General features: G+C 36.5%; 1 protein-coding gene across 4 annotated transcripts in view; it reads left to right on the top strand.

Annotated features, from left to right (window-relative positions):
* Nucleotides 1-25,876, top strand: part of DAG1 (dystroglycan 1) — an 89,219-nt gene that overhangs the window by 52,856 nt on the left and 10,487 nt on the right. For all 4 annotated transcript variants that reach the window (XM_026673335.2, XM_026673336.2, XM_087955032.1 and 1 more), the window contains exon 2: nucleotides 7,434-7,825. In XM_026673335.2, the coding sequence (XP_026529120.2) occupies nucleotides 7,547-7,825 (279 nt within the window). In that variant the 5' untranslated portion in view covers nucleotides 7,434-7,546. The remainder of the gene's footprint in view (nucleotides 1-7,433; nucleotides 7,826-25,876) is intronic.

Below are 25,876 nucleotides of genomic sequence, written 5' to 3'. Positions count from 1 at the left end.
CAATAAAAGCTCAATTTCCCCATAATATCATGATTAAACTAAGTTATTCATGTTCTGAATTAATGTCTAGTTGCAGTGATGGGATAGATGAGGGCCAATAAACTGAGATTGATAACTGACAAGACGTAGTTGTTGAGTGATCAGCAAATATGAGAACTGGGAGTCTGCTTGTTCTCAGCAATGATGCATTCTCAGAAGGAACAAGTATGGAATTTGGTGGAGCTGAGCTCATCACGCACACTGGATGTTTAGATTATTTTGTGACCAGGAGAGCTGCTTATAACCAGCCTGGGTTTAATTGTTCATATACTGGTCACCTTACATATAGTAGTTATGACTGATCATTTAATGACCATTTGAAGTTACAATGAGTTTCAGAAAGGGTAAAGCACTTCCAGCCATCATGCTGCACCCCAGTCACATAATCACATGACTAGCACCCTACAATCATGTAATCCTCCATTTGCAATCTTCACTGCTGGCTTCCTAGAAAGTCAGTAGGAAAGCGGATAGGGAAGGTTGCAAGTTGCTGTTGCCTGCTGAGAGCTCTCTCTCTCTCCTCTCTCTCCTCTCTCTCCCCCCTCCCTCCCTCCCTCTCTGCCTCCCTCTCTCCCTCCCTCTCTATTGGTTGAAAGAGCTTCCTATTGAGGGGAGATGAACTCCTCCAGTGGAAAAAGTCAGGTTTCCCAAAATCCGAGTTCTGTTCTTGCAGCCCACCGAAGCAGTTCCCTTCTGGACAGAGATGGGAGTCAAACTCTTTTGACAGGGTAGAGAAACTGAGCTCATATCCCGAAAATCTCTTTCTGAAGCCCACCAGAGTAATTTCCTTCCAAGCACAGAGAACAGAATTTGCAGGCAGCTCCTTTGCTCCATCTGCTTAATAACCTGGGAGATGGCTTGACAGCTGCAACAAGGAATGTCAGAATTATGGTCATTGAGCAAAGCAATTGTGTAGGCATCTCACTTAACCACTTTGCTCAAGATTCCAGTCCCAGTTGTTGTAAGTTGAGGATTGCATGTACTGCATTGTGCTCTATGAGGCTACCCTTACTCTAGTTCCAAACCTTCAACTAGTATAAAATGCTGCATAGAGATTTACTACATCTCTATTGAAACATCTGTACTGGTGACAGTTTATTACTGAACAGAGTCCAAGGTGTGACATATCATATATAAACCTCTGAAACATTTGGGACTAAGATATTTGATGGATTGCCTTTGCTGTTAAAGATAGTGGCTGAGATCAGGATCATCAGGGGAAGTCTATTTCATGTGTCTAGTACTGCAGTGCAATCTTATGTGCCTTTTCTATATATTTTCTAAGCATTTTCCTCTAAAATCTGAAAGGAATCTACCATTATATCATTTAGGTGCTGGCTGCAGACCTCTCTTTTCATCCAGACATTCACTCTATGGACATTAAAGGAATATCTTTTTTTTTTTTCCAAATTTGCTTTCTCCTTCTCATATTTATACTGTTTCTGCACACACATAGCTACAGTACAGCATTTTGTATTGCTATAGTGAATGCTGAGAAATCCTATCTCAAGGGATTCAGGCAGGAAAGAGTTATAAAAAGTCTTAAACTTCATACAATATGTCAATCAAATTCATCCTATCAGTCTAAATAGAGCAGAGATTATGAAAGCCCAGAAAAAATGGAAATTTAATCAACGAATCAGAAGAAGTTTTTCAGGGTTTTCTCTATCAGATGAACTTTTAAAAAGAAAATGGGCTGATCCTTTTTGCCTTTGTTATGTACTTTTCTCGCACAGGAAGACTACCGTGTTGCGGGCGTATAAGGCGACTGGGCGTATAAGCGACCCCCAACATTTCCACTCAAAATATAGAGTTTGTTATATACTTGCCGTATAAGACGACCCCCCACTTGGAGGCGGTGCCAGCGGAGTCCGGCCTCTAGGAAGTACTTTTGTTGCATGCCCAGATATGGTGCTGCCTGCGTTGGTGGGGGAACTTCATATCGGGAGACCTTCCACCGTTGCTTTCCCTTCTCCCTTGCTGCCGCCCGTCTTCCCTTTGCTTTCAAAGGTAAAGCGAAGTATTTTACAAAGCCTCCCCTGCCCGAGAGGGCAGCCCAACAACGTGGGGAAGCTAATTTCCGGTGCCTCTTCCATTCCTCCCCACCTCCCTACACTGCGCGCGCCTCTGGCCGCGCGGTCCCTTCAGCCCAGCGACCTTTTCCACCTCAAAGAAAGGCCAGGCGGGAGCCGCCGCAGCGGAAAGCCAGACCCCCAAGTGTCTCCTCAGGGCTTCGGTTGCAGGGAGGAGCCCTGACTGGCCACACGTGGCGTGACCGGCTGTATAAGGCGACCCCCAGTTAGGCATGTTTTTAGGGCAAAAAAGTCGTCTTATACGCGGCAAATACGAGTAAGTATCTCTTCATGGCTGATTCCAAGCTAGGTAAGGAGCACTTCCAGTTCACAGGAGCCTAGGACTGAGGTACAACTATAGAGCTATCTGAACTAATTGAAGCTAGATGTCAGTAGAAATTTTAATTTAATATAAGCAGTGTTGTTAGTTAGAAATCTGGTCCTTCAGGTTTTTTTTTTTTTGCAATATTTAGTTGGTTGATTTATAGCATCGTCCAGTTCAACTACATAAGTTTGAGTGGATAACAGTATTAAAACTGACAAACATACAAAAACACCTATCGATAGTAAGTGTAAAGAACAGTCAAATACTCTGGGTATAGAGAGACATCATGGAATAGCAGAAATTGTACCATAAAGTTAAAATTCATTGAACATAACCATTGTGTTTAAATCTGTCTACCATGAAATTGCATCCTAATGATAATTAAGGAAAATATTATTTCTTCCAAAACAGTATGCAAAACATGGTTTGGACTGAATAGAAAATATATTCTCCTGTTAAGGCAATACGATCCATGAAATAAAAGCTGGAGTGGTGGCAGATACTGTAGTAAAACTTATTAAATAACTGTATTCTAATTTCCCCAACACTAAATTATTAGGAATATATAGAACCAGTGATTAAAGATTAGAATTGTTAATTAAAATTGAGGTGAACCAAATTTAGTCAGCTGTGAAAAATTTGAACTTTGGGTTCTTGTGGGGGGAAGTTGGAGGACTGAGTGTGTTGTCCTCTGCCATGAATTTCTACTGGAAGACTGGGATTTTTATTTACATTATTGTTATTGTTATTGTCATTGTTATTATTATTTTATTTAGAAGATTTATTTGTCGCCCATCTCATATCCAATGACTCTGGGTGTCTTATAACCTAAAGTATTAAAACAGAAAAGAAATTAAAATCAACAGTCATGGCACACAGTAGATAAAATCATAGACAATTACAAACCATTAAAACAAGATTGGAAAGATGGCAGCCAGACACACAAGGGGTGGGGGTGGGGTGGAATTAGGTTTTAATTAATCAACCACCTCCAGTATGAAGCTTCCCCATTGGTTCCCCAAACCAGTGATCCCCAACCTTTTTTATGCCGCGGCCCGATACCGGCATCAGCTGGGCGCCGCGGCCCGGTACCGGCATCAGCTGGGCACCGCCATCTTTTTTTTGATGAAAACGTGCTTCCAGTGACCTCTTTCTACCTGAGCTTTCTCCGGAAAAGCTCACGGAAGGCTGCGCGCCATCTTTTGATGACGTGCTTCCGGTGATGGCTTTCTACCGGAAAACTCACGGAAGTGCTGCGCCGCCATCTTTTTGATGAAAGCGTGCTTCCGGTGAGCTTTCTACCGGAAAAGCTCTCCGGAAGCACTTTTTCATCAAAAAAGATGGCGGCGCCCAGCAAGCCAGCGGCCCGGTAGGACTTGTTCCGCGGACCGGGACCGGTCCGTGGACCGGTGGTTGGGGACCCCTGCCCCAAACAATCTGGCAGAGCCAGGTCTTCCAGCTCTTTTGAAACATCAGGAGGGTGGGAGCCAGTCTCACCCCAGGGATAAGATGTTCCAGAGGGCAGGAGCCATGGCAGACAAGGCTCTTCTCTTGGAGCCTGTCAGCTGAAAATCCTTGTTTGGCGGGATATGAATCTTAAGAAAATAGCAAATGAAAGAATAATACATTAGAAAAATAGGCTAATGAAATAATTCTAAAGGAAAGTGAGATTAGCTGTGTTCATCTGAAATCCACTTGCTCAGTTACCAGACAATTTTTCCATTTGGGGTGGGGGTGATATTGAAAGGGAAGAGTGCAGCATACAACCAATCAGAGTACTTAGTTTCTTTCAACTGTTTTCTTTCATCTGGACAGGAAACATTGAGACAAAAAAGTATACTTTCTAGCTGTTCTTTTCGTCTCCTATCTGTGGATTTTAACTGAGTTTAACTTCTTATTTTTTAAAATGTAAATTTAACATTATTTTACCAGGCATTCAGCTTCTCAATTTCTTTTCAAACTTTTACTACTACTCCATTTTATTGTTTCCAGTCAAAGAGAATGAAGAAAATAAATTATATGAAGAGGTTCAGGACTCCATTTATCAGTAACACAATTTCTTAAAAACAGAATGGAATAGAACCAAATTTGATCTGGTGGGACAAGCTAGCTAAGCTCAAGTTAAAAAATGGACTGCAAAGAAAAAATGCTTTTAGTGAAGTGTTCATATTCTATTATGTTGTTTTAAATCACTCAGAGTCTGAGTGAGGTGGGCAACATAGAAATTTAATAAATAAATAGAAACAAAAATCTCCTAGTCCATTTTTGTGGGAAAGGCAAAGTCCCCTTCCTCTAGGTTGCAAGCTCCAAGATAGTAATACTGTAGCAGTTAAGACTTACATACTGCTTCACAGTGTTTTACAGCATCTCTAAGCAGTTTACATAGTCAGCATATTGATCCCAACAATCTGGGTCCTCATTTTACTAACCTTGGAAAAATGGAAGGCTGAGTTAACGTTCAGCTGCTGAAAATCTAACTGCTGGTAGCCGGCAATCAGCAGAAGTAGCCTGCTTGGTTCTTCTGGGCCTTAGTTGCAGTGTTTTCCACCAACTGTACCTGAATTTACAGTGACTTTAGCAGAAACACCAAATATGTATATAAAAAAGATACAGCTGAACTTTGCAAAAAGGTTGCTAAATGCTAGAAATATGCTCTGTACATGTATATTACACCAGTCGTCAAACAAATGTATTTTTATTATTGTTCAGTGATACACTATACTGAAAGGAATCCATTGCTGAGCTCTGATCAGTGACTCTGAATATAGACAGCCTACATAGGAAAATGTGTATAAGTAATCCTCGTAGTAATCAGAGTACTTCTGAGTGTAACTAATCCTTATAAATGCTCTATGATAAGTTGGTTAACTAATAGTTAAGTGTGAGCTAGATGGCATGTATTTAAGTGAATATTATAGTTAGCTCAGAAATCGTACTCCAAGGTTCCTTATTGGTGGTTCCTGAAATAGGGAAGTATCGAATTGGATTTCAGTTGCAGTGTAATGGATGTGAGAATAACCTTGAAAGACAGGAGGGAGAGTTGCAGATTGAAAAAACGGGTGTGTAAAATATATCTTGGCCCACAGAAGGAGGAGGGACAGGAAGGGACCCTCCCTAGTTTTCTGGAGAACCAAAAGGAAAGGGAGAAATATTTTCAGTCTTGCAAGATCTGTTAATGTAGTCTTACAATAAAGATAGAACTGGTACTCCTTGTTGTGCCTCTTGTCTGTATTACCTTGAAGGGCAAACACCCGGACTCATTGTTCTTCAATATTTTCAGAAATGACTTGAGTGAAGAAGGAGAGGGAAATCTTATAACTGTAGATGATCAGTTGCTTGTGGAGGTGGATGTTGGTAGTGAGATCTGATCTGGAGGTTGGTTGCTCTGTTAAATATATTATAGGAGTAGGACCCAAAGTACACATCAGTTGTTCTTTTCCAAGTTTATTGATTGAGGTGCTACAAGGTTTAGGACCTGAATGACTTTAGTGGGGTGGCAGAAAGAATAGTTGCCTAGTCTGTAGATAATACAACATTGAATAAGATAGCTACCGGTAATTGTCTAAAAGATAAGAATAACATTTAATTGGATTGAGAAAATAGAATGAAATTTAACAGAGGCAAGTGTAAAGACAAAACAAAGAATGAGGAAAGAGGAATCAAATGCAAATGTATTGGATGGAGATACCTCAGCTGATAATGGTTCTGAAAAATATCTTGGAATAAAGATTAACTGAAAACTGAATATGAGCCAAAAACCTCAGGAAATAAATTGTTCATTGGTGTTGAAAATTTGGGTTTTTAATGACTCATCAATGCAAATACCGGTATTAGTCTAATTTATAATTTTCATGTGTGAACTGTTCTGAACATTATACTTTACATGAATTTTTAAAAATAGATTAAAAATAGCCACAAATAGTATACCAAATACAGCATAGCTATGTATTATCTCTGTTACACTCTACATTTTTGTATATAATGAAATGTAGGAATCCACTAACTCTTATTTACCCTGTATATTTTAAAAATCCATACTTATTTGGAGTTATTGCAGTACCAAAAGGAAAGTGGGAAGATAGCCAATTTTGGAACACTTCCCTGCCAAAGGTTACTTAATAATGATTTAAGGTTTTATAGTTTATGACTGTGGTGGTACAGAGTGAGAATTTGAGGGCTGTGTTTCAGAAGGAGTGTTGCTATCACTCCTTGTGTAGAAAGTTTGTTATGTATGGATGTGGGCAGACTTTTGTCATAATTGAAATAGGAAGTCTATATCAGAAAGATCTTTCTTATTTCTTATTTTGTCAAAATAAACATGCATTTCTGCAATATGACATAGAGGGTTAAGGATTACAGAATGTCTTACATAGAACTTTGTCCCCAAAGGGAAAACAGTCATATAGAAAGGCTGTCCAAGTTATGATTTGATGGTTTGAAAGTGTATTGTGGAAAAAGCTCAAAATAGTGGGAATAATTCTACCATTCACTACAAATGATCTTTTAGTCTGATAACTAAAATGTAAAATTCTTGCACAAGTACACTTTTGTTTTCTTGAAAGGTCATCTGGTTCCATGTTAACTCTTCTGTTCTTTTCTTTAGATTATTGTGATTCAATAAAGTTACTCAAAGAGGGAGGAAACAGTAAATATCTCGGGAACCTCTAATATTAAAATTGCTACAACTAAGGTGCCATGAGCCTAATTAAAAATGTAAATAAAAACCTCAGATAACTCTTTTAAGAGCAGGATACTAGTTGAATAAAAAAGTACAGGTGGAAAAAATCTGTTTGGTCCTACATTGGGCGGCATCCATCTACATTGAAGCACATCTGTAAAGTTTGAAAAGCAAGGACCTAAGGCAGGCTACTTAGCTTCAATTGTTGAAAGAGTTCATGTACTAATTAACTAATAAAATGAATCAATATTTAATGTTCATTAAAATTTAATGAATTTTCTTCACTTTCCGATCACCATTGTTTATGTTGTTCTTTCAGGCATCAAGACAACAATGAATCTGGTGTGAAGACCTTTTGATTAACCAACTTTATATAGACTGTTGGCTCCAAGCCTTATTTTGTGGCTGGTATAATTGGTGCATATAATTAAAATGAATCCTGGATTTGTACAACTACCCCCAGTGTTGGGGAGGACTTTGCTGGTTCTGACAGTGATTACTTCTGCTAAGTGCCATTGGCCCAGTGAAACCTCAGAAGTTGTACGAGACTGGGAACATCAGTTAGAAGCCTCCATGCATTTGGTGCTTTCGGACCTCCGTGAGAGTGCACCAGCAGTGGTGGGAATTCCAGACAGCTCTGCTGTGGTAGGTCGCACCTTCAGAGTCACCATCCCTACAGAACTTATAGCTTCCAATGGAGAGATTATCCAGGTGAGAATTTAAATTGATTTGATCTGATTAATTTATAACCCTTATATAGCTTCCTATCTCACACAAGTGACTCGGGATAGTTTGTATAATTAAAAACAAGTAAACTGACCAAACATATGCCTCACCACCACTCCCAATAAAAAACTATCAAGTATTAATAGAAGCAGAGCTCACTTTACCTCTGACCCAAATATCTAGGGAAACACTCGGGTCTTCAACATCTTATGAAAGGCTAATAGGGTTAGGGTGATCTTAACCACCATCTATGTCTGTGCATCTGTATAATGGGTCTAGGCCAGAACCGTAACCTGAAAAAGGATCTCAGATAGACCCTTCCTAGTTCTCACAAAATTAAAAGGAGGAAGGTTGGAAGATGTACTGTGCCGTGCAAGACTGAAGTCAGCCCTTCAAGATAGATGAACTTAGGCAACCAAAGTCATGCATGCCAATACTACTGTTTCTATAAGGATATAATAACCATGGTGGGCTGTGGTGGCGCAGTGGTTAGAATGCAGTACTGCAGGCTACTTCTGCTGACTGCTGGCTGCCTGCAGTTTGGCAGTTCAAATCTCATCAGGCTCAAGGTTGACTCAAACTTCCATCCTTCTGAGGTCAGTAAAATGAGATTTTTGGGGGGCAATAAACCATTTAGGGCTGTAAAGCACTATGAAAGAGTATATAAGTCTAAGTGCTATTAGTGCTATAACAGAATCTTCCAAGTCAGAATCTGTCTCCCCTCTCCCTCCCTCCCTCTTCCTAAAGATTACTCCTTCTGTCTCAGAGAGGTACTGTGCCTCATGGCAGGTTCTGCCACTGAGAAGACATAACTCTGGGATGCAACATGTTGACATCGTTTAAGAGAAGAGACCTAGTGTATGCTCTCTACTACATCTGGTGAGATGGGCAGAAACAATAAGAGAAAGATGGTCCTGCAGGTAGTCTGGGCCCAGGTCATAGAAGCTTTATAGGTAATAACCAGCACCTATTGAACTGTACCCAGAAGCCTTCCAGGAGCCAGTGCAGCTCACGAAGCAGCAGTTTTACATGGACGTAATGAGAAATACCAAAAACTTCCTGCACTTCTGGACCACCTGCAGCTTCCAAGTGCAGTCCCATGCAGAGCACATTACAATAGTCTAGTTAAGGGATGGTTAAGGCATGAGTCACTAGAGCAAGGCCTCCTGGTTCAGGCATGGGCACAGTTGGTGTACAAGACAAACCTGTGCAATTACCCCCCTCTTGCCACAGCTAAAACTTGCACATTGAGCAAGGACTGAGAAGAACCCCAAATTGCACACCAATTTCTGACTAAGAAATTGTACTCCCATGCAGTTAAAGAGGTAAAATCCCCTGAACCTAGGACCTTTAAAACTCCATCTTACCAGGGTTGAGCCAGAGCTTTTTCTCCCCCATCACAGCCTCCAGACACTGGGTAAGGTCTTTGCCATCATCACTTGGTCAGTCCAAGTGATATCCAGTATGCAACTGGATATCATCAGCGTACTGATGATTCTGCATCACATACCTACAGATGACTCACACTCAGCAATTTCATGTACAGTACTACTTAAAAGCTTTGCAAGCCCTTCCTTTCGAATTTTAAATATTTCTGCATAAACACGATCTAAAATGTGGCCCATTCCCATTAGGATCTAGCCCTAAAACTAAATAAAAAGAACCCAATTAAACAAATGAGTCAAAAACATTATACATTCATTTAGTTATTGAGGAAAATGATCTAAAGTTACATATTTGTGCATGGCAAATGTGAGGCAGTTTTTCCGGCATAACTTTATTGTATAATTCTCCAGTGAGAGAAGTTGCTGTGGTGATAATGATGATTGACTTTTCTTCTAGTGAGAAAAAATGCTGGCATAACTGATCTACCTGGGTCTCTTTTATTTTCTTTCTGGACTATCAGACAAGTTAATTTGCACCCATGATGGAAAGGTCACCTTTATAGAAAGATAAACTTGGAATCATTTATGAGATACAAGTGGCTTCCCAGACCATAAATAACTAAAATAGTTCCCACTCTGACATTTTGTCTCTTTCTTGCCCTTTCTCCTCTTTCATTGTCCCCACCCCCACCCCCCAACAAAGAGCTACTCATTATTCTGGAAATAAAAAGTAAGAGTCCTTTTTAGAGTGACTGCTTGCATTAGGATTGTGAGGAAATACACGAAACATGAATTTGTCAACTTGAAAGTTCACTAAAAATATAAAACATCTGGCTACACAATTACTGTACTGAGAAAATTCAGAAGTGTTGGTTATTTTATTTTACTGTATAAATGCTTCTTGGTCAACTGTCTTATTATTCCTCAACAAAAATCGTTAACAAGAGATTTCACTCACTCAGTTTTCATTCTTTTGTATCACAAAATACAATCTGAAATACAGCGACTGGAACTTCATTTTCAGTTTGCATACAGAAATTGTTTTATTCTCCTTTTATTTGGCCAGCAGTTTTGATGTTATATATGTTGGTGGCGGCAAGAATACTTTATGCACAAAAATGGAAGGAGACTTTGATTCCCCCAATGGACAAATGGTTGCAAAAGTTGATGGAAATTGATGCTAAATTGACTGATTAAAGAAAAGACAAAATTTTGTTTTAATTGGAAAGCTCTTTTGGACTTAGTGCTTTGTGCTTATGTTAAAAATGAAACTTTAATTTTGGGTTTTGCTGATTAGATAGTTTGTTTTTTTTAGAAATGACTAGATATATTATCATATAAAAATAAAAAAGTTGAGGTTTTATCTTATTCTGTTGCACCAAAAAGAGTCAGAAGTCAGTGCTTTTTCTTTTTCCCCTTTCCCCTACACTTTTCTCTCTCCCCCCTTTCCTCCATTATTTTCCCATTATTTTCATTTTTCTTTGTATTTCTGTACTTTACATGTTGATCAACTCATAAAAATATTTGAACCCTTTTATTGGGCCAGCAATGTTATCTTACAGCTTAAACCTTTTAGTTGCAGGTACTACTGAAAATTGCCATTAGCAGGCAAGAATATGCTTGCCACTTGTTAAGTGATTTCCAAGATGTAAAGAAATGGTCTCCCTCTTTCACTTTTAAGCTGTTTACATTTATGCTCTAAGAATTTCAGTAGTTTTTGAATAGAATGAATTACAGGCAAGCAGGAAAGGTATTATTAATTTTGAATAACTTCAGAAGCTTCATTGTAGAATTGACTGAATTTCACTGTAAGATGAGAGCACCTTATAAGAAAAGATAAGAAACTTCACATATCCTGATTTCTAGGTAACCCACTTCTCAAAAGGAATAAATTCTCCTATTCAAATTTGCTATGATACATTTTATTCAACTTGCCTTATTTTAAAATAGGAAGACCCCTGTTAGGACAGTTAGGACCCACAAACTGCATAATAGATACTTAACGAAGTGACAGATCTGCTTTGATGAAATGATTCAGGCCATGAAGGTATCCTGATTCACTACAGTGAAATAATGTGACCTTGTAATTTTATATGTTCATTTAGCATATTTGTATGGCTGCCCATTTCACAAGAAATTACTCTGGGGAGCCTGCAACATTTAATGTAAAAGCAAAGTGATTCTTTTTGAAGTAGCTAGTGAGAGGAGCGAAGACTCTTCCCAGCCTTCTCCCTTGGTGTTCCCTGAAAAAGCATCTGCCCAGCCTTAAGAGGCTTGGCAGGAAAAAGTTCAGTCATCTTCTGTAGCGTGAGTTCTGTAGCTTTGCTTCATTATGCCAAAGTTTCAAACAGAAATAAAGCTCTTGTTGAAAGCTTTGCACAACAGTACAGCATAATAGAGGCAGGGTGAAAGAATACATTTACTACTTGTCAAATATTGCATAAAATTGAGTTCCTTTTTAATGCTAAAAGGAACAAAAATGTGTTTTGAAGCAGACTTTACTTCTGTATTCCAAGGAGTAACCTTTCCATTTTCTTTAGTTAATTGAGTAGTCTAATTTTTGGCATCCATATGAACTTTTGTCACATTAGTTTTTATCAGCTGCTTTGAACTCCTGAATATACTTTATGTTTTTAATCTTGTATCTTAACATTTTAAAAATTCTTGGATTTATTAATTCCACTTTGCAAGCAAGAAAATAAAAATTAATAGCTCAGCAATTTTTGCACATTACTTTGTTGGTTAGCCTCCATTAATTCCCATATTTTGAGGAGAATTTGTGATTTAGTTATGAGGTAGCATCCCCTCCCCTTGAAAAACTTGCAAAACTTTGTGAATTATTTGACATTTTGGTCACTTCCAAAATGCAGGTGCAGATGTGTTATTCTTCTATAATTGAATTGGAGAAAGTTCAAGTAGAATCAGCTTTGACTGGCACATCTACTTTCTGTTTATCTCAGAACCATGAGGTGCTGTGTTCCATTTTTCTGTAAAATTGTTTCATTTATCCATAAAATTGCAGGATGCAGATACTGTGAGATAGAAGTTAAAGTGACAAGAGAATTGGAGTCAGGTAGTGATAACAGTGAATGTTGATTTTTAAAAAAGGATTCTTGTACTTGTATATACTGGACAATACAAAGTAGAAATGTCCATTACAATCCATCAGGGTGTTTTTGTTTAAGAGACCATAGAAAATCGTTGGAATGTTTGGAAGTTATCTCCAATTGAAAATATTTACTGGAATCCATTCAAAAATCAAAACACTTTCTTAGACAATAATTATCATCCTAGCAAATGGAACTTAAGTCTGCCTAAAATCAACAATCACCTACACCAGTGATAGGTAACAATGTGCATTTCTTATCAACAGTTACCTTGACCATATCTGCAATTTCATCAGTACTATATATCCAAAACAGGAAGTATCAGTAAATGTTTTTTAAACAATGCCAGTGAATCCTGCAGAAAACCTGGCAATTTTTCTGTCTGAAATTTTATAGGATTTGCAGACCAATAATTCCTGCACATACAGTATCATGCAGTTGCATTCCACCTTCTACATCTGTTTCTCTGACATTGATAAATGCTTATCTCCCATAGTCTACATATCTCACTCTGTCAAAACAAATTCTTATTTTAGGCAAATGGAGATACACAAGCCTTCTCTCTGAGCAAACCCTGAGATGTAACCCTTGAGGTTGAGTTCAAGATGAAGTGATCTCTTTCAGAGTCAAATCCTATGGTCAGGGTATGCCCTTATTAATTTGCATTACATCAGTGGAAAGAAAGAAGAAAAATGCCCCTTATCTATCTGCTTTAGCAAAATTGTTCCTCTGATCTTTTTACTGCCGGTAGCTGGATAAATAGTACTTTCAATTCTGCATTGTTTTGGCCCTAGGCTTATAAGACCATTGTAAAATGGTTCCTTTTTCCCTGCAAGTAAAGGGCTACATTACTTTTCAGCCAAGTGCTGAGCAGGAAAACAATCTAACAAATAAACTTTATTCCTAGTCTTATTATCATAAATCAGCCATTCTGCAAAACAAAATGTAACAGAAATACCATTATAAACTTCCAGATTAAGTCTTGAAGCATCAAACAGTGGAATTAGTTTTTAATAAATAAAAAAGGCATTAAGGTTGGAGTGGTGACTATGTACTAGAGCAGTATTAAAAAATATGTGCTTTTCAATTTTTGTGTGTGTATTTTACTAAAGAATAAAACAATCCTTGGTGTGGTTATTGTGTTCCTATAAGAGAGGATAGTAGGCTAGATGAATCTGGATATGTGCTGGACATAGATTAATTGTGTGATTCTATGTGCTGTAGTGACCTGGAAGTATAGATATTTTATTTCCTTTATTTTTGCTTCTTATTCTGTCTGTTTCAGCCTTTCCACAGTTTGAAGATGTTTACCATACGTATAATAAGTGAATAGATATCATTTCGTCTTGTTCAAAGTGAAACCAGATTCTATCCATTGAATAAGCTCATTCACCAAATGACTATATAAATGGTGGGTTTTGGACTAATGAACCATTTCACAATAAATCTGAACATTGCCGCTTAGTGAGCTGAAACGGAACTTTTTTTTTTCAGAGACTGATAACAGTCATAAGTCACTGGGAACATGTTTTAACAGGTTTACTCTTAAAAAGATTTCATCTTGTAAATAAAATCTGAGGACTTTCCTTAAAAGAAGCAAAACAAGGTTGTTATCAGTTCAGCCTGTCCCAAATAATACAATAACACAATAGCTATGCCAAGAGGGGGGTTCTTCTGGAGCATTGGCATGTGCCCAGTAATTACTGTTTATTTTTTTCTTCTGGCCTTTTGCGATGAAAATTGACATACTGTATAGACTTTTAACTGAGCTTGAACTCAAGAGTAAGGAATAAGTGATACAAGAAGCTTAAAGTGATAATAAGTGATAGATTTCTCTTAAAGATTTGTGCTAGTAAAAGTGGATATAGTTCAGGAGATTGTTAAATAATTGGTTTGGTATTATGCACATCTGAATCTGGATTTCTGGGAGAAGGACATCTGATCATATTTGCCATATTAAGGAATTCTGAATAGTGTTTCACTTGTGATCTCTTCTGTGTCTTTTAGTGCAAGGGGTTTGATCCTTTTTATTTGTAGTTTTCAGGCTTGAAAAGTATGGCTCTGTCTAATTATAAACTGATTTCCCAGGCTAAATAATTCCTTGACTCAACGTTCTACATTCTACTCAAATAGCTTTGGTAGCCATTAAGAAATAGTATGCATTTATGTGTGGTCTGGATAAAGGTCACTGAATCTGCTCCCAGTTCAGACATTATAGAGTATCTGCTGACTGTAGGAAATAATAGCAAGTACAAAGCCTAAAGCATCAATAAGCATCTGGTGCAAATGTTGTCCAAGAGATTGTTTTTTCTTTTGTCTTTTTGCTGTAGGAAGGTCATGGATATTGAAGTATTCTCTTTCAAAATATGATATCTTGCTCTGAGTTTTTTGTCAATAAAATAGGAACAGGCAACAGTCACAGTCCAAGTGCTTATATCACTCACAAGAAATAGACAATTGAATTGTTTTTAGATTTGCAGCATTTCCTTATGAAAGAATCACTTCATTCAATAGTCAATAGTTGCTGTGAGTACCCAGTGAAATTACTGGCATGCTCTGTAATAGAAGAGGGGAAATCTTTGAATAGTTGCTTTATAATAAACATGGGTACATCTGGAAATGAAGGCGTTATAGTGGGAGTGATAGAATGGAATTAGCTGGAACATCTGTTTATATCTTTGGGAGCTGAACAATGCTGTCTCACAGAGACGTTGTTATGGACAGGAACAATGAATGTTTTCTCAGTATAAATAATTTCTATATATTTCTTTGTTACCTAAATTTGACTGAAAATGTAATATGTATGATAGAAATTTTGCTCCGGGTTTCCATTCTCAGAAAATTCTAGCTTCATTATACTGAATGCATTGAATGTGTTTATTTGAAACAAAACAATCAAACTACCGTAAAGATAATTATTGGAATTGGTGTAATATTATATTGTGTCAACATTCAAGCAAGCTTGTTCAATCTTTTTTAAATATAATTATAATACACTTCATAATATATGCTACATAAATGCCAATTAAGTTGTGAATACCTTAACTCCCTCTAGTGGCTAAATAGATGTCTCTATTCCTAGAAGTCATACTTGACATTAATCTGTTTAACATTTTCAACACCTATACAAACCCTTTAACATCTTTAACAACCTTTTTAATTTGGTTCCATTAAAGTCCACAATCAATCCCTACTCTGATAAATGGTTTAAAATAGCTTTGAAATGCATTGGCTTTAGGTCTGGATATGGTCAGAAATGTTTTCCTTCAAATACAATTAATGTAATTCATTGTTAGTAAATATAGTAGTGGCAATAATTGTTATTAATGTAAGTTTATTTAAAATAATAATAAAATAATGATGGTGGAAAATAACTTTCTCAATTAATATGAAATGTTCCATATTACTAGTTAATATTAATTCCGTACTGCTAAATTATGCTGAATTACATCTTTCATTTTTTGTAAGTGGTGTATTTAGTTGTTGAAGACTTTATGGATTTTTGATTTCTCACCCAGCCAAATAGGTCTAATGCTTCACAGGACCATGGTTACACAGTGGTTAGAATGCAATATTGCAGACAATTCGGCAGTTTGAATCTCACCCGCTCAAGGTTAGTTCAGCCTTCCAACCTTCCAAAGTCGATAAAATGAGGAACCAAATTGTTGGGGGCAATATGCTGACTCTGTAAACTGCTTAGAGAGGGCTGTAAAGCAATGTGAACTCTAAGTGCTATTGCTAAATGCTGTTAATATTATGGTCTTACAGGAGTTTTACACTTCTCATCCTTGATTTTACCAAACCAAAATGGCTTCAGCTTTCAGGAGTTAGTATTTCATCAGTATTACAGCCAATAAGGTTGGATTCTGTTGCCTGTGCTGCTTTGCTGTTGGAAAACCAGGAGGTAAATGTATTTGTGCTCAGCCAGAAAGCTTGTTTTATAATATTGGAAAATATCAGTCACTGAATAAGGCCCATCAACACCCAAATCCTTACATATCCAGGAATTCCACTTCAGTTTTTGGTAGTAAATGCTGTCATATTCTGCAAGGATTATGCCTTAGTTTATTCCAGTAAAAATAAACTTGTGACACTTTAAGAACTAGAAAATCTATTACTGCGTAAGCTTTTGTTTCGTGCAAAGCACAAAACTTTGTCATAAATCGTATTTAAAGCTCCACAAATCTCAATATTTTTGTTATATTCTAATCTAGAGCTTTATGTGTGTTTAAGTTAAAGAAAGGTAACTTTTAGGTTAATGAATTATTTTCAGTAGATGGTGGGTAGCTTTATGAAATAATTGCAATGGCAGCTATCAGCAGTTGTAAAACACCATTTTTTATGGCAAACTGGCAAGCTTTATCCCCCAGGAAGCTATCTATTACTTTATTTACCTTTGTCTTTTTTTATTGGCATGTGGGCACATTTCCACATAAAGCACACCTGCCATTTTAATCACAGGTAGTTACAACAGTTCATTTAATGACTATTCAAAGTTACAATGGCACTGAAAAAAGTGACTCATGACCATTTTTTACTCTTATGACCATTGTGGCATCCCCATGGTCACATGATTTACATTCAGATACTTGACAACTGACTCATATTGATGATGGTTGCAGTGTCCCAGACTCATCTGATCCCTTTTTGCAACCTTCTGATGAGCAAAATCAATTGGGAAACCAGATTTTCTGAACAACTACGTTACTAATTTAACAACTGCAGTAATTCACTTAACAAATGTGGCAAGAAAAGTTGTAAAATGCAGCAAAATTCACTTAAGAAGTTTCTCACTTAGCAATATAAATCTTCAGCTCAATTCTAGTTATAAGTTGAGGACTACCTGTATTTATACACATTTACTTGTTATCATTTATGTGCTGCTCAACTCCCAAAATAATCTTTGTTTAAATGTATTCTATAGATTTTAAGGAAGCTGACCAGAGCTAAAGATATTCTTTTAAACCAAATGATGATAGAGGCAGGTGCTTTGCAGGAAAGCAGTTTTCCACAATATTTTAAAATTCTTTTTTCTAAAATTAAAAGAGTTTTTTAAAAAAGAACAAAGACAATGGGGTCAAAGAAAACTGAGAGGTACCATAAGAAATGTTCAGAAATACCAGATTCCTGCTGTCTCAATTACATTGGTGATATATTAAAATCTAAGAAAACTCAGTGAAGCAGCACAAATTGCACTTCGTGCTCACCACATTCATCCATGAGTGTAAACTGTAGTTTAACAAATGAAACAAGGCAAATGTTAAAAAGTTAGGATATTTGATATTCATGTAGTTACTTATCAAGCACATTTAAATTATATTAAAGTAACCAAAATATCTTTACAATCCCCAAGGCACGTCACCCCTAATGTTTGGAAATTGAGAGTTGACATGCCCTAACACAGACCTAAGTAGCAGAGAACCTTGGATTCTTGTAATTCTTAAAAACACTAGAGCACAAGAAAGACAATTGGGACATTTTATTTTGTTTGTTTTTTCTTTTTTATCTCTAAACTGATTTCATTTTGAATTGTTTGAAACAAGATTATATTCATAACTCATAATCAAGGTTGATTTAACCCAAGTTCTTCCTTTTTTTCCCTTCCGGCTCAGGGTTGACTCAGCCTGAGGTTGGTAAAATGAGGACCCAGATTTTGGGGGCCAGTATGCTAACTCTGTAAACCACTTAGAGATAGCTATAAAGCAATGTGAAGTGGTATATAAATCTAAGTGATATTAATATTGCTATTTTTAATACTGGGATATAATACACATATCATAATTATGGCACAGAGGGATAATATATTCAAACTCTTCTGGCTTAACTAGGAATATTAAATTTTCATTCTTGCCCTGTTCAAAGTGAAATTCTTGCCAGCAATTTCTCAGCAATTTCTTAATGTTATGAGACAAAAGTAGTAGAAAATATTTTAGATAGAAATTAAAAAATGCATTTTGGCATTAACCTTGGTCATTATTTTCTACCTTAGTCCTTAATTCTGTGCAGTTTTTTCTATATTCTTAAAACTTAGCTATTTGCTTAGAATTCAATATAGAGTTTAAAAGAAAAAGTGAAAAAGGTTACCTTTGAACAGAATAGAGCTTATATTAAGAATATTTTAAAAAGTTCCTGTGTTTTCTATCATCTTATTTAATGTGTATTGGGACAATTCTAATATTACTTAGTGAAATGTTTTGGGCTCTTATTCCATTTTTTGTTTAACCCTGGTGTTAAACTCTTTTGTCCAGAAGGTTTTTGCCACGATGAATGTAATTAATTGATGCTGTATCCTTGTAATTATGCTGTGGTTACATTCATTTGCAGAGGTAACTGCCAACCATAGATCAATAACTTTAACCCATTTGGTGGGAGAGAAAGTTAGACAGCCAAAATAAGTAGACATAATTAATTGGTGCCTAAGACTCATTGGCAGGCAAGATGTTTTGTGAGCAAAAAAAAAAAGTAATTGTAGTGATTGATTACTAAGTAATTAGTAATCATAATTCATAAGCCAAAACTGATTTTATTTTTTATCAAGGAGACCTAAGAATATTTCTAAGAAAAATTGGGGGGAATCCAACATGCAAGGGCTCTTAGCATACTACAGGAAATGTTTAGAAACTTGTTATTTTCTTATTAACATAGATGTTACAAATTGCTAAAAAGAATTACAAAAATGTAATTAAAGGAATGAATATGAACAGTTATAGTAAATAAAGGTAGAAAACCACAGAGCAATTTTGATAGAAATCAGTAGTTTTGAAAATTAATGAAAAGAGCTAAATTAGGAACCACAGCAGAATAAAGGAATTAAAAATAAAATGATGAAATTATTTGAGATGAAAATGAAATGAGTGTTTTAGAGATTTCTGTGGAATGATGTATACTGAAGAGTAGAATTCTATAAATGTTAGTGTGCCAGTAAAAATTATAACATGGAAATCTTGAATGATATGAGAATGTAAAACTGCAAGTGTAGATAGTGTATATAAAATATAAGTGTCTTTGTTTGTCTTGTTTAATGTGTTAGTGGGGTGGGTGTGAAGACCGCACTTGTATCTAACAATTGGAAAATGCTGTTATTGTTCTATATGCAAAGGGAAAAAGTAGCAAGTGTGAATGCAATTACTGCAGGAGGATTACTGTTTATGTCTGCCTAAAATGTGTTGGGCAGAATCTTATTGAAAGTGGTTATGGTAGGGAAATGTGTAGGTAAGATATTGTAGAAGAAAGTTGTTTGAGAAAGGGCGTTGGTACTTACCTGACACGCCCGTTCTCTTTGGGCTGTGAAGAGCATCCAGTAGTGGGGTGAAGCACCTCCCCACTACTGGATGCTCTGAACAGCTCATAGGAGAATGAATGGGTGCTCAATGAACAGGAACTGACAATAAAAGTGAGTTGATTCTTGGCTTGGTCATATGGAGAGAATGAATGAATATAATTGAAAAACAAATATGAAGAAAGAGTGAATACTCCAAAGGGAAAAATCAAGAAAGATGTGAATTAATGGATGGAATTGATGAGATCCTCAAAAAGAGAGGGGTGAAAAGTTTAACCAACAAAACTCTATGATCATTGTATAGAAACAAGGATGTTTGAAATTTAGAACAAGAATATAGTGAATTATATAGGTTTCAACTATATAATTATATAGTTCAACTATATAACTATATAGTCTTTTCTTATCCATACCTTTGATTTCTTTCATTTACTACGGTATTCTTTTCTTCACTTTGCATAATGCTGCTTATTCCAAAAGGAAATAGCACTTTAAACAGATATCTATGGAGATTCTCAGTCATCCAGGTCATAGTTGTCTCAAAGGTGCTTTTTAAAAAGTCAACTGGACTGGGGTGTTTGTTTGTTTGGTGTTTTTTTTTTTTTGGTTTTTTTTTTGAGAAATAAGACGTTTCACTTCTCAGCCAAGATGAAGCTCTTGGCTAAGAAGTGAAGCGTCTTCTTAAAAACAGTCCAGTTGCCTTTTGAAAAAGCACCTTTAAGAGCACTATAAACATGCATATAGTAACTATATTAAGCCTGTTTTAAGGTTTACGTTACAAATTATTGTGTTTTCCACTGAAAATAGTGGGAAAGATATGTAAATGAATATGGAAGGCAGGCTCCTTAAAAAGTTCAGGGGCCACATATATAATTCCACATGATTTGAAATAAATTCAAGTTATCCTAGTTATTATGATTATGTTTTGAATTATGATAACTTTTCTTGGCATGATTTATGAAATCACCAACTTTTGTGAAACATCTTAAAATACACTTATTTTTAATTATACACAAATAATTCAAAATAAAAGCAGTCTTTTTCCCATTTGAAAAGAAGAAATATTACCTGAAATGCCAGAGTTCAGGGACTTGCTTTTGCTAAATTAAGTGCTGCTTGCCTAGTAACTACTTTTTAGATTGTTCAGGGATTTGCATTTCAAAGAATATCCTTATGTGATAACTGGTGCTGCTTTTATGTAATACCTTATTAGTTTTGTCATTGTTTAACCCTTTGTGGTCTCTCATATTTGTGGTGACCATTATTAGGAAGCCACCTCCCTGAAGCTCTGCTGTGTCTTGCACTAGAATGTTTGAAATTAGGTGGAAATTTGATAATAGTAAGGCTCTTCTGTTCTTCCATATCAAATTCACAAACCGCATCAATAGCAAAACTAGCTTGCAAAAATTACAATAATAGGCTTAATTGTTCTAGCTTTTGTCTAGAAACCGAAGGACCATCATAAACTAATGAACTGTCATGAAAAGGTACTGTTCAATATTAATCCCCATTCTTTGTGCTTCAGTATAAAATTTGAGTCTTAGCTTTTAAAAAAGCAAGTAGCTGTATTTCTTTTCAGAAGATATCCTTGTGATTTAAAATACCTTACAGGCAAAATGTCATCCTTACAATTACCCCCCCCCCTTTTTTTTTCACATTTTCTGCTAGATTCATGAAGTATTGGGCATTTGCCTATAAAGAGAAATCTGTTAATTACACAAAGGCTTCTCCAAGTGTACCAACAATGTAATGATGGAACTGGTAGGGAACATGTGGGTGAGCCTCACTTTTTCATGAAAACAAAGCCTCAATAACATTCAGTCTGCATACACTAAATAAAGTACTCAGTAATTATTGGTTTGTGATATTGCACTTTCAGTATGTTCAGCTCAGCTCTTCAGCTGGTAGGACTCGGTGTTTCTCTATAATCAATGCCAATCTAAATCAACAGCACTCATTAAACCTTAAACATAAACAAGGCTAAACAATCAAATTGGCAAAGCAACTTTAAAAGAAGAAGCATGTTCTATTTGCTCAAGCTTTTTGAAGTTTCCTCCTGATGCCAAAGCCAGGGCAGAACTGGGTACATTGTGGAAGAAAAGGAGTCTTACAAATGCGGTGTTTCCTGATATGGTTACCACATGTCTTTCTGCAATTGGCAGGAAACGTGATCTGTGTTTGATGCCAATAGCAACTTTCATGCAAAGAGATAGCAGTGCTTCAGATAACTTCTTTGAATTGTGCTCAGAAATGGGAGCAAAATCCTTGTAAAGTCAAAAAGGTGAACACTTCAGCTGTGGCAGTTCATAAATGAAACAACCTTTTATGGGAAGGAAGATGCAGCCCTGATGACTGGTGATTAAGTAAGCAAAAATATTTATCCTGGTTTTCTTCCAGGATGAGCACTGTCAATTCTTTCCTTCATTTTTTTTTAAATAGCTTCCAAATATGTGAAGACTTAGGAGAGTTCAGAACTTTTAATGCTGAAGATTTTTAGTTTCACAAGAACAAACAACCTGCTCGGGTTTAGAGTTTTGTTTTGTTTTTTATAACGTGGTTTAAAAGTAAACTCTTTAACGACAGCAATCTGTATAATAGTTTTCACCACCTTGACATCTTCCAGACGATGATTATGTCTTATATCAAGGGTGTCAAACTCAAGGCCTGGGGGCCATATCTGACCCATGGAGTGTTTAGATCTGGCCCATGGGGCCACTCTGGAAACATGAAAGGACCAGCTGGCAGTGCCTCTGCCAGGAAAAACTGAGCTCTTGAGGGCCACGTGCAGCCCTCTTGAGTTCCATTTTCAGAGATTTGCAGGAGGCCATCGCAGCAGAAAATGGAGCTCACGAGCCCATTTTTTCTGTTAGAGAGCTTGAGCCACCACAGGCGCCCCTCAACACAAGTGATGCCATGCTGGCCATGCCCACCCTGGCCACATCCACCCCAGCCCCCCAAAGTCTAACAATCCTGATGTGGCCCTCAATGAAATCGAGTTTGACACCCCTGTCTTATCTGACATATTGAATCAGGTAATAAGAGAGAAGTTTTAGTCTAACAGTATGCATATAGTTTGGGAAAGTTCTACAGGAATGTATAGTAATATTTAAGAATCTTACACGCTGCCTAGTTTTAGTGTTCTCCCTTTGTTTGGCTTCTCTTTCTACCTGTTTTTAGCTATCCTAATCATCATCAGCTTTTATGATCACATAGAATCTCTAATCTTAATATTAGAAAGGCCAACATAAAAGTAGAAGTACGCCCTTCAATTAGATGGCCAGTTCCCTGTGGAACTGTGAACCTTTAGGAAGTTTTAATCTTGGAACTTCTTCTAGATCCTGGTACATGTGATTGGCATATACATACTGTATATCTGGAAATCTTCCATTTTTTTTCCTTCTAAAGATGCACTAGATTTAATACATAATTGTCTGTGGACAAGAGACAAGTAATAAGTGGTACATCAGATTCTTTCCTTTATTAACTTGCATCATGCCATCATGAAACATGTTTGTTATTTGGCATCATCTGGGTTAAGAACAAAAACCTATGGATTTAGGAGCTTATATCTGAAATAGTTATTAACTGTGTATGAGGCATCATAATGCAGACTGACTTCTGAGTCAAAAGTGTCTTCGGCCTCTTTCTTTGCAAAATTTGACCACATTTAAAAATCTGCAAAATTTTAAAGGAATATAAAACATATAAAAATTTTACATCTGAGATTTTACTTTGTTCATAATTCATCTTCTACTCAGAGAAAGGACTGGAAAGCCACATTGCTATTGACACGGATTGTTGCGTATATGCATACTTGATAGCTCACATTCTTAGGGTAAGGCTGTACTATGCAAATCATCTTGAAAAGAACATGATATGCTTGACTTCTGGTATGCCTTGTGGAGCTCTGTTGGTATCAGATGCAGGAACAACTATTTAATTTCTGCCTTAAACCTTTAGAGAAATGTGCATATCTAAGTTAATTTGCATAGCATAATGGAGGGGAGCTTGTTATATGGCAAGTGTATAGTTCCAGCACTTGAAATCTAGGTTTGCTAAGAATATGTTTCTTACATATTACCCTCTCTTGGCAGTGGGGACTGTGTGTTGAAAATAGGCATTTAGCAATCAAAAAAACTTTGCCCTGAGGAAAGCAGAGTAAGTTAGCAGGCAAAAAAGGTTTCTGTAGTAAGGCCTAATGGAATCGAATGCCTACATTCCACATAGAGCCTCCAGTGCCATGGTACAGTAGTATGTAAGGAATGTAGAGTAGTGGTAAAAAGAAATGAGGGAGAGGAATTTGTCTCCTAGAAACCTTGTTACTTTAACCTTACAGTTGAAATGCTTTGGCTCTGTGTCTTCTAATTTTTCCTAATGCCAATCAATTTGCCTCTTAAATAAGAGCAGGTTTAAACATCTTGTAGTTTCAATCATCAGTACTGGCACAGAAAGAAAAATCATAGATCAAGAGGTGTGCACTCTCGAGACTAGCTTTGATTAGTGAATCATGGTTTACAGAGAGCCTGTATGCCTTGTTCATAAAATGCTGAAACAAAACATAAAGCGACATCATCCTTTCTACACTTCCTAAATTGGAACAGTAAATTTGTAGTACAGTACAGATAGTCGTTGATTTATGACCACAGTTGAACCCAAAATTTCTGTTGCTAATCAAGACCCTAACCCTAACCCAACCCTAACCCTTTGTTAAGTGAATTTTGCCCCATTTTATGACCTTTTTTGCCACGGTTGTTAAATGAACCACTGCAGTTGTTAAGTTAGTAACATGGTTGTTAAGTGAATCTGGTTTCCTCCTTGACTGCTTGCAAAAGATGATCACATGACTTTGGGACATTGCAACTGTCATGAATATGAGCCAGTTGCCAAGCATCTGAATTTTGATCACATGACCATGGGGATGCCGCAACAGTCGTGTGTGAAAGACACTCATAAGTCTCTTTTTTCAGTGCTCTTCTAACTTCAAATGGTCACTTAATGAATGGTTGTAAGTCAAGGACTATCTGCATGACTGATTTTTCCTGATCCTGTTCAGTTCTATAATACATAATAGAAACTGATCCTCAACTTTCTACCTTTTTTTTTTTCCAATTCTTGCAGAGAGTGTTGCAACTTTTCTGAGTTAGAAGCTGTTTTTGGAAACTAGCCTCACGTTTGCTTTAATTATAAGTCTACAGTATATGATCTTAAACAAGCTGCTACCTTTTTGACGAAAGCTTTATATAGTACACAAATACCTGAACTTCATTATTAGGGCTATTGTGAAGATTTTTATGAAATTTATGAAATTATGAAAAAAAGTTTAACTTTGAAGTGCTGTAAAAGTGCTATATCTTTGTTTGTCTGTCTCTATCAGCAGCAAATGCTTAGTGTCTTAGGAAATATAATATTACACAATTTTTTATAAACAGCATTGCTGAAGTATTTTTAAGTTGGCAGAATGTGTATTCACACTTCATCTTTCCCAAACTGCGGCAGTTTTAACTACTGTACTGAGCAAGAAGAGGACATGGTTGAATTGTTCCTGTGCATGCGCGCGTACACACACACACACCACACACACACACAAAATCAGTATTTTGGATAAATTATTTTGGATAAGTATGTTTTAAAATGTATTGTTTTCAAATCAAAATTTTATATAGAATTTAAGTTTTTTTTTTTAAAAAAAAACTTAGAACAGCTTCCATGCACTGAACTCTGGAAGGGTAATATTTACCTGGCCCATGAGCTTACAATGACTTTTCAGAATATTAGGAAAGACAGATTGTAACAGTGGAATGTGATGGGAAATCAGAAAAATAGCAATGTACAAAGAGACCTATATTGGATTTCAGACAATATTTTCCTGAAAAATTTATCTAACAGAAATGTATTTTAGAGAACACAAATCTATTAAAATGTATATTTAAAAAAGTATGCAGTACTGTTATTTAAGAGCCAGTTATTGGTGTATCTCAGAACTATTTGGGAATTGCTGAGATATCTGACTTCATATGTGAAGAATTATAAAAGCCAATCTTTATCGTATTTATTATTGAAAGAATCTAAACTCCAGGATGTGCTGGCGTGCACTCCCCAGAGTTGTCCATTGAACCCAGATGGCTCATCTTTTATTTCTATCTCATGAGCTACCTCTGACCACTCAGCAATGTTTTTAATTCTCTAATTAGACATCTTTTATTATGCTTGCTAAGCTGCATGGGCAATTACTTTGTTGAAAAAAAATGTACTACCTGGTAGCTCG

Source organism: Notechis scutatus, chromosome 2, assembly GCF_049901735.1.
Source record: "Notechis scutatus isolate UNSWTSFEM ecotype Mainland chromosome 2, rNotScu1.2, whole genome shotgun sequence".
Lineage (NCBI taxonomy): Eukaryota > Metazoa > Chordata > Lepidosauria > Squamata > Elapidae > Notechis > Notechis scutatus.
Note: the sequence above shows the minus strand (reverse complement) of the source record. Positions and strands in the feature narration are given on the sequence as shown.